General features: G+C 42.5%; 1 protein-coding gene across 6 annotated transcripts in view; it reads right to left on the bottom strand.

Annotated features, from left to right (window-relative positions):
• Positions 1-14,030, bottom strand: part of LOC128893435 (hemicentin-2-like) — a 287,387-nt gene that overhangs the window by 10,949 nt on the left and 262,408 nt on the right. For all 6 annotated transcript variants that reach the window (XM_054154348.1, XM_054154350.1, XM_054154352.1 and 3 more), the window contains exons 11-12: positions 8,831-9,124; positions 6,504-6,824 (exon numbers count right to left, since the gene is read on the bottom strand). In XM_054154348.1, the coding sequence (XP_054010323.1) occupies positions 6,504-6,824; positions 8,831-9,124 (615 nt within the window). The remainder of the gene's footprint in view (positions 1-6,503; positions 6,825-8,830; positions 9,125-14,030) is intronic.

Genomic DNA, 14,030 nt, shown 5'->3' with positions numbered 1-14,030 from the left:
AGGAGTATCGAATTATTCTGATTATCAATTGTTTGTGAATTTAAAATTTACTGCTTATTATTTATCATAGAGCTTCCAGCCTACTATTCGAGTCAGTTTTAAATATGCAATTAGTATTTAATAGATATATATTTCATTTTTGAAATGTAAAAATAAAACTAATTAAAATAAACACTTTATTAAAAGTTAGTATAAACTTTCAATATTTATAAGTATTTTCATAAGATATGTGAAATATTCTTCGTGGTAGAGTTTGAGAACCCCTAAGTTGAAAGGTATGGCGAGCTTAAACCCTCAAAGACCTCCAGCGGTCAGTCGAGTTTGCGTTCACTATAGTACTGCGTGAAAGTTATCTATACACATTAGTGTGATTTGTACAGGTTGGGGATTAAGTGCAGTGGCACCCTTATGTGTATACCCTTATGAAGCTGCCTTAGCACACATCCCTAACTTTAAACACCCCTATCAAATGCTTAGTAGACTTAGTGTCCCCCTCCAAACCCACACCTGTAATTTGTAAACAAATGAAGGTACAGGAACTTCTGACTCTATTTTCTAAAAATGAACAATTCTATTTAGTTTCTGTGCACTTACCCTCAATGATTCTGTGTGAAAATACAGTAAGTTGCAAAAGTTTACAAACAAAATAGAAGTAAAAAATGATTACATATATGACATAAAAAATGACTTATAATATTACAGTTCGTTACTGAAAGGGTTAAAATAAGACATCAATATTGCGTTTACAAAAATTCGTCCTAATTCCTATTTCCACCCTACTTCAACCCCTAATTTAACCCCTTCGTTGCCTTTTAAAAAGCCACACACGTTGTTCAAACCTATGAAAGGACCCTCAAAGAAAAAATGAACAAACGACGCAAGAAGGATCGCGAAAGCAAGTTCTGGGGCAACAACTGCCCCTCCCCCCGAAATATTTACAGAAAATGCGAACGAAGAACGGATTGGAGTTTTTCCGGGGAAATGGAGCCGAATCCGTGCGTCATAAATTTCGAGTTTTTGTTTTTTTTTAGCGAGTAAACTTGTTCACAAGCCGATCGCAATGGATTTCTGCCAAAACCTGCCAGTCCCTCGTTTCTCATTCGTGGCGCTCGAACATGTTTTAATATAAATGTCAAAGCGCAATCGATATCTGCCATTCGTTGGACACCACCCGATACGAGCGGTTCGGTGTACCATCGATCGAAACGCTCGATTTCGTCATTTGTATAACGCCGTAACAAGCGTATCTGACTTTGGAAGCTAAGTCCACGCTGGAAGTTTCGACGAACGAACGATAGACGCTTTATCGAAACGAAATACTCGACAGAAGAAAGCTTTACACGCCCGAACGATCGAGGTATATTGCTAGACAGAACGTTCTTTTTTCCTATTCTTTTTTTTTACGGTCGTTTTTCCGTGGCGTGAAAGTTCGGCTGTCACAGTGGCGCAAGTCAATAAACCGGCGGACGGGAAATCAAGTGATGCTGGTCAACGATATCCGCTACGTGGTTAGATTTCGCTCGAAATTGTTCCTAAATGTACAATACTACGCTAGCTAGGAGAATTTCTAATCTACTTGCAGTGGTTAATTCACATTTTTAGAGAAACACATCTTGTAGAGAATTTCATCGTAAGCATATGGAAATTAACCTTACATAATGAAGAATAAAATGTAACTAGTCTTTAAAGATTTATTGGATATAAATTCCTTATAAGTAAAATTCATAAAAATATTTGTTGAATATAAAAGTACAGTGATAACATTATATCATTACCAAACAAAATATCTTTAAATAATCTAAACCCCATTGTGGAACGGTGTCGATAGCATTATCAACCGATACAGAAGAGGGAAGTATTTGCACAAAAAAAAACACGTTTGCGCTTTTTATCGACTAGAAGGTAAATATCATTGACTCGTACTACTTGATACCTTGCCAGCTCGTTTATTGACACATACTACTGCGCTTCCAGCTCTATCCCGGCTACAAACAGAATTATCGCGGTTACGATCTCGCGTTACCTTTATCCAATATCAGCGCATCATTTAAACGACATTTAATCCCTGGTATTTCTTTTTTTTTTTTTTTTTGAAACCAACCAAATACAGGATCGAATCACGAGATGTTTAAATATTTGCTTTGGATTCGAGTGTAGAGAAAAATGTGCAGGGTGAAATTTAAACGGTTTACAAGCACGAAAGTTATTACTTTTAGGGTTGTCGATCACCGAAATATTTTTTTAAGTAGAATTATATATTGCTTCCTGCACGTTGAATTTCAATTTTTGAATATTGGACTTGGGTCAGATATAACACTAATGCTAACAAAATTAAGCGAAAATGTATCCCTACCCTCAAATTCAAACAAAATACTTAAATATTCCACTTTGACATCTTCTACCCTGCATCAACCAAAAATCCAAACAAACATCAAACGTCATCCTAGTCCTTGGCCTATTAACCTGAATGAACCGCGACTGAACTCTGGACTGTTTCAGAGACAATTTCGTGTCCACTCCAAAAAAAAATGGCGTCTTTTCACGAAATCGCGTTTTGCAACCGGTTCCCCGGCTGGCAATAAAAGACAGACGGACAATTATAGCGCGAGCCAACAGTCGGATGAAGTACACCGATTCCCAGTTAGCCAACGGGCAGAATAGGCAGAGTCAACGATGAGGAGAACGGCCGGCCCCCGCATCCCAATTAGCCACGCATTATTAACGCGTACTGTACACAGGTCGTTTACGGGAAAGCCTGCCCCCGCGTTCCAGAGTTAATTGTTAGCAATTAGCAGGAAGAATGAGCTCGCAATCTGGCAGGGTCGCCTGGACGAAATTATTTTGGCAGCCTAGAAGGGGAATTCCTCCAAAAGCTGCTTCCTGGATTCACGAAAAAAATTAAACGGGGCCACCCAGGAATGTGTACAAGTTGCAACATCTCTGGATATTCATTTTTCGTTGCTTTGTTACGACTCAAGTTTAATGCGTTGACTGCCACGTTATTTATGTTTGGATTAAACAAGTGTGTATGTAGTAAGATTAATTTTATTATTAATAAAAATGTGGGTTCTTTTAAAAAGGAGTCGAAAATCGTGACAGTCAATGCGTTAAACGTATAGATAATATAATTCCCGGTCTCAAGAAAATTGAAAACAACCCTCGCACAAAAATGACCATTCGCGCAAAGCTTGAAATGAAAATCGCTGCCTACCCCGTTTTCAACTAAACCGTCGATCCCAATTTTGCTTCTCGAAAGCGAATCGCTGCGATTCGCCAGTGGAATTTCTTTTAACCCCGAAGAAAGAACCTGTAACCGTTCCCCTTTCGCCAGACCGTTATCTTATCTCGACACTCAATCGGAGCACCGCTTCTAAAGCTCGAAGATCCCCTTTTTGATGGCTGATTTAATTCGATAAGCAACGTCTTGATCAACGCGAACTCCGGCAACGGTATTGTTTACAAGGGACTTGCTTTAATTATTCGCCACTAATTGCGACGAAGTGCTTTGAAGAAGTACTGGGTTGGGGGACGAAGGTTGAAACAGCGGCGTTTCAAAGCTGAATTGTAACATTGTACCGTTTCGCTTCGCCTAATTGTAACGCAGTCCCTTTATCGGGGGACGGAATTTGAACGAAAACTCGTGGAATCCAATCTTTAACGTCTCCGTTTCAATGGCGGCCTTCAATGCGATTGTATAAGAAGTTTCAAATAATACGACCCAACGGCGATTCAATTTCATCCGAGCTGAAAGGCGCAGTCATTTGGTCGGGATTTAGTAATAGTAATATCGCTCTCTAAATCTTCGATTATCGTCAATGGGGAGAGATAAAGCGCCGTGGATCGTCACTTCGAATATCTCTGCTATTCTAGAGATTCAGAAACGAATGGAATTATGATTTCCTCGCGTTAACAAGTGTTTGAACGATCTTCAAAATATTCAATTTGGAAGAAATTTAATTCAATTTAATTTAATTTCTCATTTCTGAGTCAAAAAAAAAATAAATTGAAAATCGTAATATTAGAAATTAATGTTGTATTAGTTTTTACAATTTCACTTCATATAGACAAGCTCCAAAACTGAAATATGGGTTTAACGTTACATAGTAAATGTACTGTTTGTTCCAAGAAGTTCAACAATCGTATTGATTTTCCCCAGTTATCGTAAAATTCAATATCGCTGGAGCTATTAGCTTTAGAACGGAGCTTGATACTTTTTACTGCAGAATTCACCACTCTGCTGAACCAAGTCGTAGAAAAATATTCATTGCAGTTACAAGACTCGAATCGAGTTCGAAATCTCCATCTGCATTTGTGGAGAAATCATCACCATCGTATTATTGTATAATCCTGGAAATCATGAAACTGTTCAATGTTTTGTTTATCCTTTAGAATAGCAGAGATTGCTCTTGCTTCGCACTGCACCTAATCGATCACATTTTCGATCGATTCAAGCTAGAATACGTTTCAGTTCCCAGTGAAACGGTTAGGATCCTCGTCGATCCTTAAATAAACGATCCTCTGCTCGCAAGCGCCGATTTCGACTTCGTCTTCGACTAGAAACCGGTTCTGATTAAATCCGTGCGCGATGCCCGTGAAATTAATTACCGTAATCGGCCGCCATTAATTAAATTCATCAACGTCGATTAATTATCGCAATAAATCACATTGCCAATTATGATGATTAATTTCTACTTCGCCGGCATTAACTCGACCCCAGCCTCTGGTAAAAGGAAAAAATTCGATTCGCCAGGACCCTTTTGTAACCGCTGCGAAGAGCGCAATTATCGGGCTCGCGCTATCAACTCCGACCGTCGGATAAAATTCTAAAATGGCGTCTACTGCGTGGGGAACTATAAAGATCGCCGCTGAGTGATGTCCATGATGTCAGAGGCCACCGTCCTTTCGACCATAAAATTCATTCTCGCGATGGTAATACTACTAATAGGCTCAATCTGGACAAGTTTTTACGTGAATAATAATTTTTAAAGCAATTGATTAATTACCCATTACTAGACTTCCAAACGAAAAGAATTCAATTACTCTGAACTTATTGCCAGTTAGTATTTATACAAGAAATCTAATATAATTATGAAATTTATAATTGCTTGCTTCAAGGCTGTCGATACTGAAACTTCACCAATAGTTCTGATCACATTTGAGTTCCATTCAGGACCAATCTCTTCAGTTCCCCCATGGTAGCAGACCGTACGTGTTAGGGTCGCGTCGATACATTTTTCGTACGTCGCTATGGTGCAGGTTCGACTAACGATGGGGCCATGGGTCGCAGAGGACGGTAATCGAGTTCGACGGGGACGAGACATCCGTCGATTTAACTCGAGAGGAGTAGTGGTGATCGAGAGGGACGGAACGACCAGTGTCAAGCACCTAATCGCGCGTCTACGATACGAGACCGAGTAAACGCTGCAACATGACGCTTGTGTCGCGTCTATCGGTTTTTCTGTCTGAGGTTACGATGTGTAATGCCACTTTGGATCGACAGCATCGCTGTTGGGATCGTCAGGAGATCGAGTTAGGTAAACAGGGATCACCTAACTTCACCACTGTAAATATCTATTAAATCAACCGTTCTATGTAGAATATATTCATGTTGAAGTTGTATCTTAAACATAGAGGAACATAAAATATGTGAGGAATCCTTTTGGTAGGTTTTTTTACGGAGTTATCGAGGTCACCTTCAATGTTTAACTGCAATGGTCATCTTTTTATTCTATCTTATTCTACCCTACAACTTTTCATCTCAGAATTCGATCCTCTTTCGAATGGCAGCATCAAAAATTGGTTATTTAATTTAAAAAAATTTTAACACAATATTTTGTCTGCCAATGAAATAGGAAGACACTTCCCACAAAAATCCAGACACGAAATCATTCGTACTCCTATTCCACGAGCTATCTTCTCCAGAAATCACACATCGCGTCACAATTACCACCAAAACCACCGTTGCAGCCCAAGCACACGCCCGTCACGAAACCTCAGACCCCGAAGAAAGTAAGCAGTCCCGCCAACCACCAACAATCCCTTAATACTATTCACCCAGGCTCGAGGATCCCAAACCCTCCACCGAACGATAAAGTCCGTGGTAGAATGGTCGACACGCGTTACAGCAGCGTTCACTCGTTCTCACATCATGTAAACAAAGGGTAGGGGGGTTACTTGTGTGACGGGGACAGAGGGTGGCGTGCGCACGAGGGAGGATCGATGGAAGAAGACAAAGACAAAGGACGCTGGGAGAACCTGGCACGTGGACAGGTGGGTTAAGGGGGTAGGATACAGAGGTGGAGACGAAGAGCAGAGGAGTACTAAGAAGAAGTATATAGATAATCACGCGAGCTCTACGATGCAAGGCCGTGCAGCGTAGCAGACAGTGCTCAAAGGAAATCACAAGAGAGTGCATCGTCGATACCGCGTCGACGAGCATCAGGCATCGTCCCGATCGATCTGAGAGCTCCTCAGGTCCTCGGGCTCGTTCAAAGGGGACTCACCTGTGCGTCTCTCGGGCAGGTTCAAGGTGGTGGCGCGAAAGTGGACCGTCTCGCTGCGGCCTTTGCTGTTGCTAGCGTACACGTAAACGTCGTACGTGGTGCCTGGCTCGAGGTTACCCACCGAGAACGACGGAACTTTGCTGGTCTGGTTGTACGCCGTCATGCTCGGCTTCGAAGAGCTGCTGCTGGTGCCTGGCTCGCGCTCCACCTGCATTGTGAACTTCTGCGGCAGACCGCCATCGAAACCCTCTGTGCATTCCACGTACAGGGAGTCCGTCGTTTGGTTCAGAAGGGAGCAGTTGTGCGGCGTGTCTGGGTGATCTGGAAGAGTAAACGGTTAGTATGAACGGTGACACGAGTTATGGTGATTTTGAGAGGGTGGTTAGGGGTTAATACGGTGACGTTGGGCGTCTTGGGGTAGGCGTTACTTGTGTAATCGTTTAAGCTGATTAAGGGGAAGGGCGAGAGTAAATGGGGGAATAATTTGACCTCGGAGGGGGAGGATAAGATGGCTGGCGTGAGAGGTGATTGTATGAGGGTGATGGGAGTTATTTCTGTTAGGGTCCAATCGTCTAAGGTCGTAGTGTTCCAAGATCCTACAATCATCAATACAATATTCCGTAGGGTTACCCCTGCCATCAACCTCTGACGCAAAATATCAATTCCAATCGCGTGGATTCATCTCGAAACACTTCCGAAAGGGACCTCTTAGGCGTTTCCCTTGGGAGACGTAAATTCCACCCCCTCGCAGTTTCGTTCCTGTCGTCAACTTTGTCATTTTTTCTATCTTGTCTCCACTCGTAAAGTCGACCAATTCGCAGTTAAAGACACCGTGAACGTGCCTCTAAAGTAAGCAAAACCGAAGAATCGCGTTGTCCTCTCGGCTGACCCCTGATTGCGACGAAAGGGACGGAACGATGAAACTCGGAGGGCTGGAAACCGTGGAAACTACACTGACAAACGTTCGAACAGAACGAAAACGGAATACAGAGAGGCGCAAGGTGCTCTGGGACACGTTCCTCGCGCTCTGTGAAGCGCCAGGGCGCATCGAACGACGTTCCGTCGTCTTTAATCAACCGCTACGAGCTTAGTTAGCTTTCCGTTCCTATTCAGAGCAAAGGAGGCAGTCAAATCGAAACGCCCTCGGATTTTATGCAACGCTCGGCCTTAACAGCGCTTTTTATTGCCCTATTTCGACAGTTTAGTGCTCCCCAGGGACGGTAAAGCGCGTTTGTCACGTACTAACGCGCGCCTCTACGACCGCTTTTTGGGTCCGCATGCTCCGATGGATGTTTCGTCGAGCTTTTCATGCGTTTCCGGGTCGAGCAAGACGTGGTGCACGTAGACTGCGTTATGGGAAAACCGGGGAACAAAGGCTTGGGATGATTTAATCGGTATTGTTATGCTGCGATTTATCCGAAGGAGGTTACCTTTGTTTCGAAAGCATTTTCGGGGAATTTATTTTTAGTAGGTACGAATGACTTGTATGGGTGGTTTACTATTAGTTTAGCATGCTCTTGTAATGGTGGAAATATTTCGTTTAGGTTGGTGAAATAGATAACGAGGGAAAAAAAATTGAAAATATCAAGACTGGGCCCCTTAAGAAGTCACAGAGACCGGGGGAAACATAAATTAACACCAGGGGGACGTTCATCCGCCAGGGAGGGGGATCGTAGATGTTTCTAATCTGCATAATGAGGAAACTTTTTAAATCTAATTTACGTCTATCAAGCATCCCCCCTCCCCCCTCCCGAGAGACACTCTGGATTTACTCTCACCGCGCGTCTTTCCGCCATAAATCCAGACGATTTATATTTACGAAAATCTTAATTTCCTCCGTTGCACGGACTGTTACATAATTAAAAGCCAAGTTTTTCCATAAAGCAACCATGCTGCCCCTCTCGCGGAATGCTCGCGGACACAATTTCAACGCTTCCAACGGCCGTGCCTAAAGCGACGAGAATTTATCTTGGATTAAAGGATCGCATAAATGCGAAGCGCAATCGGACAGCTCCGAGGGAGAGAGACCCTGGCGTGCTCGTTAAAAATGAATTTTTTAATGTCGAATAAACGTCGCCGGCTCTTTTTTTAATTCGAGCGTCGTATAAGGCATACAATTTCAAGTATAAAGACACGGCTCTTCGTCTTCCTGGACGTCTGGCTCTTGGGCAATTCTCTAATAATGTTACTTAAGATTCCATTTGAAATGCTATTTCAAGGATCGTTACTTTATTCGCGATTTCAAAGTTGACGACTACGAAACGATCCTTCGATCGCGTATGTCCTCGTGGTCTCATGAATGTTGAATGTGTGCCGTCGATACTTACCAGCAGGCACGATGTGGTAAACGCAGGGTTCGAGCTGGGTGCCCTGATCGTTGGTGCCCCAACACAGAAGCGTGCCGTAATCCATTTCCGTCATCAGTGTGTAAGAGACCGTCGAGCGCGTACGTTCGCTGGTGACTTGCGATTGCGGTATATCAATCGCCTCCATTGTGTTATTGAATTTCCAGGTGAACGATACGTCCGAAGGATTCGCCTCGAGCTCACAGGGTATCTTCATCGTTTCCTGTCTGGCCATGCCGTATGCCTTCACCTGGCCCTGATGGCACACTGGGGTGACTGGAAAAGAAAAAGTTCTCTTCAGGATGCTTCGGAAAATTACAGAATGTGCTATAGGCGTCATTTGTATTATTAAGAGACGAAATGAGACGTCAGGAGTTTCTTAAAATTGATTTTTATGGAGAACCCTACCTACTAAGAAGAGGATACGAGAAACTCAATAGTTTCTTCAACAACGTCATCGCAGCATTCCATGAAACATCATCCTACCAATGAAGTTCATTCTACTACACCAAACCTAGTCCAACCCTCCATAAATAATCTTCTCTTTCTTCAGACTTATGTTGTAATTTCTCACATCATCACCCCCCCCCCCCTCCCTCGCAATACAGTAGCAAACTTCATCCATAAGCAATCTCATCAAAATTTTCTTCCAAGCAACCAGAGTGCACGTGTTGCCATAAAGAAAGCAATTCTAGCAACCCAAAAGCACGTTGTACGGAGCTTCTAATATTTACCACCATGGCCAGCGAGGTAAATCTCATTAGCTAGTCAAGTTGGAGCCCCGGGTCCAAACTTGCGGATAGTTCAATTACCGTTCCTAACAAAGTTTCGACGCTTTGATTACAATATCTAACGCTTTGATGAAACGAAGAATCCCCGTGTCGTTAATTCACCCGTCGACGACCCAGCGCTGGTGGTAATCCCCGAAAGTCAATGGCGGAGACGTTCGAGTTTCCTCGGAGACAACAAGCCTTTGAATTTTGTGTGGGGAGGGGGGTGGCGGGAGGTGGGGGGTGGGGGACGTAAGTCAAGCCTTTTGATCCACGACTTTGACGACGGATGATCCTCGGGTATCTAATATTCGTACAGGACAAAGGTAACACGATTACGGTGCACTATCTGTGATTAAGCATTAACTATTCAATCGATGTTCGGTGCCATCATTCCCAAGTCCTTGTCAACCGCAGAGCCCTAGGTGCCATCGGATTTTACGGTGATATATGTATAATACATGATACATAATACATGACGTACATGCGTTGGAAGCCATCCATGCTACTTGGGGTAGCAACACCACGAAGGCGCATCTTTATTACTGCCATGAACTATGTGTTTCGAAAGGCTCTTAATTAAACGCAGACGCGGGGGCGTTCTGTGTCGGTTACGCGCTGCCGTTTAATTTGTTAAACAGCCGTATAATGTGTATTAGTTGACGTTCTGTGTGCTCAACATTTTGTGGATTAATGCTGGGACGGTAGTTTGTTGGACAGTTCATTTCACAAAATTATGGCGAGGTTTGGTCATTGGTTTTATGAATTTCGAATTCTCTGCTTATAGTATAGATATCTTTAACAGTCAGCGAATTTCAAAATTTATTTCCTCAAAGACCAAGCCTCCTACTGAAAACTTCTATTCTATATTTTTGACGCACAATTTCACGAAGAATCACCTACATATCATCAACAATCCCCAAACATCGTATCGGCAATGTAATTATCGTTCTTATCTTCCTTGGACACGTATAGCAAGTAGAAACAACGAGTAATGGTCAGACGTCATTTAACTGCGTGATTAGTACGCAAGTCACCTTAACCAATATATTATTCTCCATTGCTAGAAGTATAAAATTGCTAGAATAGGATGCCAACATGTGTTCTGTGTTAGAGAATAGGACTCGAGCTATCGTTCATAATTATTCGAACGACAGCGTTGTTGAAACTCGGTTAAGCCCACTGTCCAACTGAATGGAATTCGCAAATAGCTGACGCGTGTGGCCCCATAAAATCACACGCGCAGCGCATACCGCAAATGAGGACGATGGAAGATTCACGAGTCTGTTGAAACGTTCTTTGAAATCTCCGAATATACATGGAAGCTCCCTTCAGCTTGTGACAGTCTGCTTCATGCCCTTTTCAGGGTAACGTACAATTGTAATATCAAATGTGTATACGGTGGATGCTTATTACCTTCACTGTTATCATAATTTATAACAAATTGGAGAGTATTCGTTCTGTAATAATAACAATCATCGCAAGTAGAAACAGCGAGTATTGGACAGATACGTTAAACACATTTCACTCGAGCAACTTTATAATTAACTTTCTCCAAAATCGAAACTGATATAAAAAAAACTCTATACTGCATTTTCGACACATATTTTCATGAAGAATCATCTACGTATCCGAGTAAATTCCAAACTACGCTCCGTATGGGTACGCGACTTTCTTGCTACGCCGTCACCTGCGTCAACAAGTTAGGAAAGTTGTCCGCGCTCGTTACGGAACACCTCGTACACGAGGCGGGAAGCGAACCACGCGGAAAGTCGACGCAAGTAAAAGTTGTCGACGTCCACGACGCAGGAGATTACGGTAGGCGAGTGCCGGATATCGCGCAGAATTTCCTGAGTGATCTAATCAATGAAAGGTCAGACCCTTTTCTCCGCTCTGTCTCTCTCGGTCCTCCTCCACCAGGTCTCCGTGCACCTACACGTTCTTTTACTTTCCGCTTCTACGTACAAAGTATTATTGAATTTCTAGGTGAACCGAGAGAGACTTTCGTTCCCCAGCCCCCCTACCTGGATCGCGTCGAGATCTTTTGTCGGATTACATCGATATCCTTTGCCGTACGTCGTTGTAGCTGAATGTCAATTGAAGAAAATGTTGGGAGCAGACTGGATTTCTTTAAAAAAAGAAATGCTCGATACTTTAATTTTTAGATTGTTTGAAACATACGAGAATGACACGATTATTTCATAGTTCAGTTTTAAAATTCATTTGGATTAAAATAATATGAAATATCATTCACGTGATTCGATTCTACTAAAATTCGAGGATTGAATATTTTTCGAAAACTTTTCGAGGATGTCGATAAACGTTGCGACCACCAGAACGAATGAAAATGGTGCTTCTCGACGTGAAAGTTAAATGGGGACACAATAGGACACGGACGAAAACTGTCCGCGACGCGTCGATCGACCGTTCGCGATGACAAATAAAGGCGCAATAATCCCGGACGCGGGATTTACGTACTGGGAATTGTCAAGGAGATGGTAAACGGTCAATTTTTATTGCAAACTTCGCGTTAAACGTGACGGTTCTCGGATTTATCGCTTTCATAATACCCGGACGATGTTTCATCCGCGCCTTGATCGCGTAAATGACGAGGAACAACAATAATTCATCGGCATAAAAATGCAGTCAGGGTAACACGGTAGCTTAGACATTGAATGTACATTACGATTTACCTATAGTGCATAGAAGTAGAGAATGATAAGGTTAGTCAGACATTGATAGTATGACTGTTTCAGCGCACGGCGAGTGAGAGAACTAGTGGCGCTAGTTGCACTTTACCCTCTTCAAGTTATTTCATTGAAACTGTATTTTAGAAAATTCCAAAGAACTCCAATAGTGTCAAAGAACTTTTCTCATATATTATACATCTTACAGTTCCATAGAATAGAAACTGTGTGTGCAAATAGGACCCACCATGGGTCCCAACCTAGAATCCAATCACCTCGACAGATTTCTGTGCCCATTTCCTCTGTTATTGAGTTTCTCAGTCGCCCAGGTTGTTAAAAGCATTCCGTTGTGTCATGGCGCGCCAGGTATTCCCATTTTTCTCGGCGCTAACGCGGTTACTGTCGCGATCGACAACATATTGCCGTTGTATGTTCGCGAATTCACGACGGCTACGCCGGAAGTCCCCATCGATTGCACCGTCCACTGGCAATAACGAATTAATGTCTGTCCATTAAGCATTAATGACGCATCGCCTATGGTACGCCGTGTGCCAAGTGTCTCTGCTAACTATCGGAACGATTTATGTTGTCCGACTGCATAATTCAGTCGTCAGTGGCACAATATTATTGCGAAGGGCTAGGATGCGCTTTTTTTATTAAATCACTTTAATAACATTGAGAATTCGTTATCTAGCAATTCTGAATTTTGACAGTGTCTTGTTTCTTACGTTTCATTCAATTACACACTTGGATGGATAATGGAACGCATATCGTGGAAGAAAGGAGACAATTAACTTCCCCTATATCCAAGAATAAACTAGAACAAACTTTTTCGATTCCAACAAGTTCCTCCTAGCTCGAATGGAGTTGCACGAATAGTGCACTTGTTCGTGTAAGAATATGTGCATGAATGTAGACCAGTGTGATACCATCCAAGTTATACTCAAACATATGGAAATGGTTCTGATGTATACATAGGGTGAGTAAAGAACAATTGTATTTCATGTGAAATATGTTTGTCTAGCTTCTTCGCTTCATTTTATTTTTTATTGCTAACTTTCATTCCATTCTTCCCTTAAAAAAAAAAAAAATAATCGAGAAGACAAAAGTTAGAACCACTTAATTGCTCAGTTGGCTGTTCATCGAGCGCTAATATATGAATGATGGATTAATCAGATCTAATGGTATCTCTAATGAAGAGATACCGAAGAAACCGAGACTTACCGAAGCGAGGGTTTCGATCGATAAGTACCTCCAGTCTTGCACGGAACGCTTTCCCGAGCAATGTCCATTAATGGTTAATTAATGTATCTGATTAAGCGTTGTTGGTGCATCGATGTTCATGTATCATATCAAGTTGCAGACATCCATAATGCATCCTACATGCGCATGTACGTAACCCCGCTCATAACTTACCGTGTCCCTGCGGTGAACCCTAGAAAATGTTAATCATCGCGAGAAACTTTCGAGGTTGGAGCCTTTGACAGACGCCCGTCATCCAATTTCGGAGCAAGAATTTTTTAATGAAAGTGGTTAATCGACGAGGGTCGATCGAGTTTCCGGGAAACTGTCGGGTGATGGTTTTTCGGCGATTTTCATCAATCTCGGTCTTGTTGATATTAGTGATCACCTTACAAACCAGAATATAGCAAATATAATAATTCTTCTCATTTATCTCCACACACACACACACACACACACACACACACACACACACACACACAC

Source organism: Hylaeus anthracinus, unplaced genomic scaffold (genome assembly GCF_026225885.1).
Source record: "Hylaeus anthracinus isolate JK02 unplaced genomic scaffold, UHH_iyHylAnth1.0_haploid 3, whole genome shotgun sequence".
Classification (NCBI taxonomy): domain Eukaryota; kingdom Metazoa; phylum Arthropoda; class Insecta; order Hymenoptera; family Colletidae; genus Hylaeus; species Hylaeus anthracinus.
This window is presented reverse-complemented; position numbering and strand designations above follow the sequence as displayed.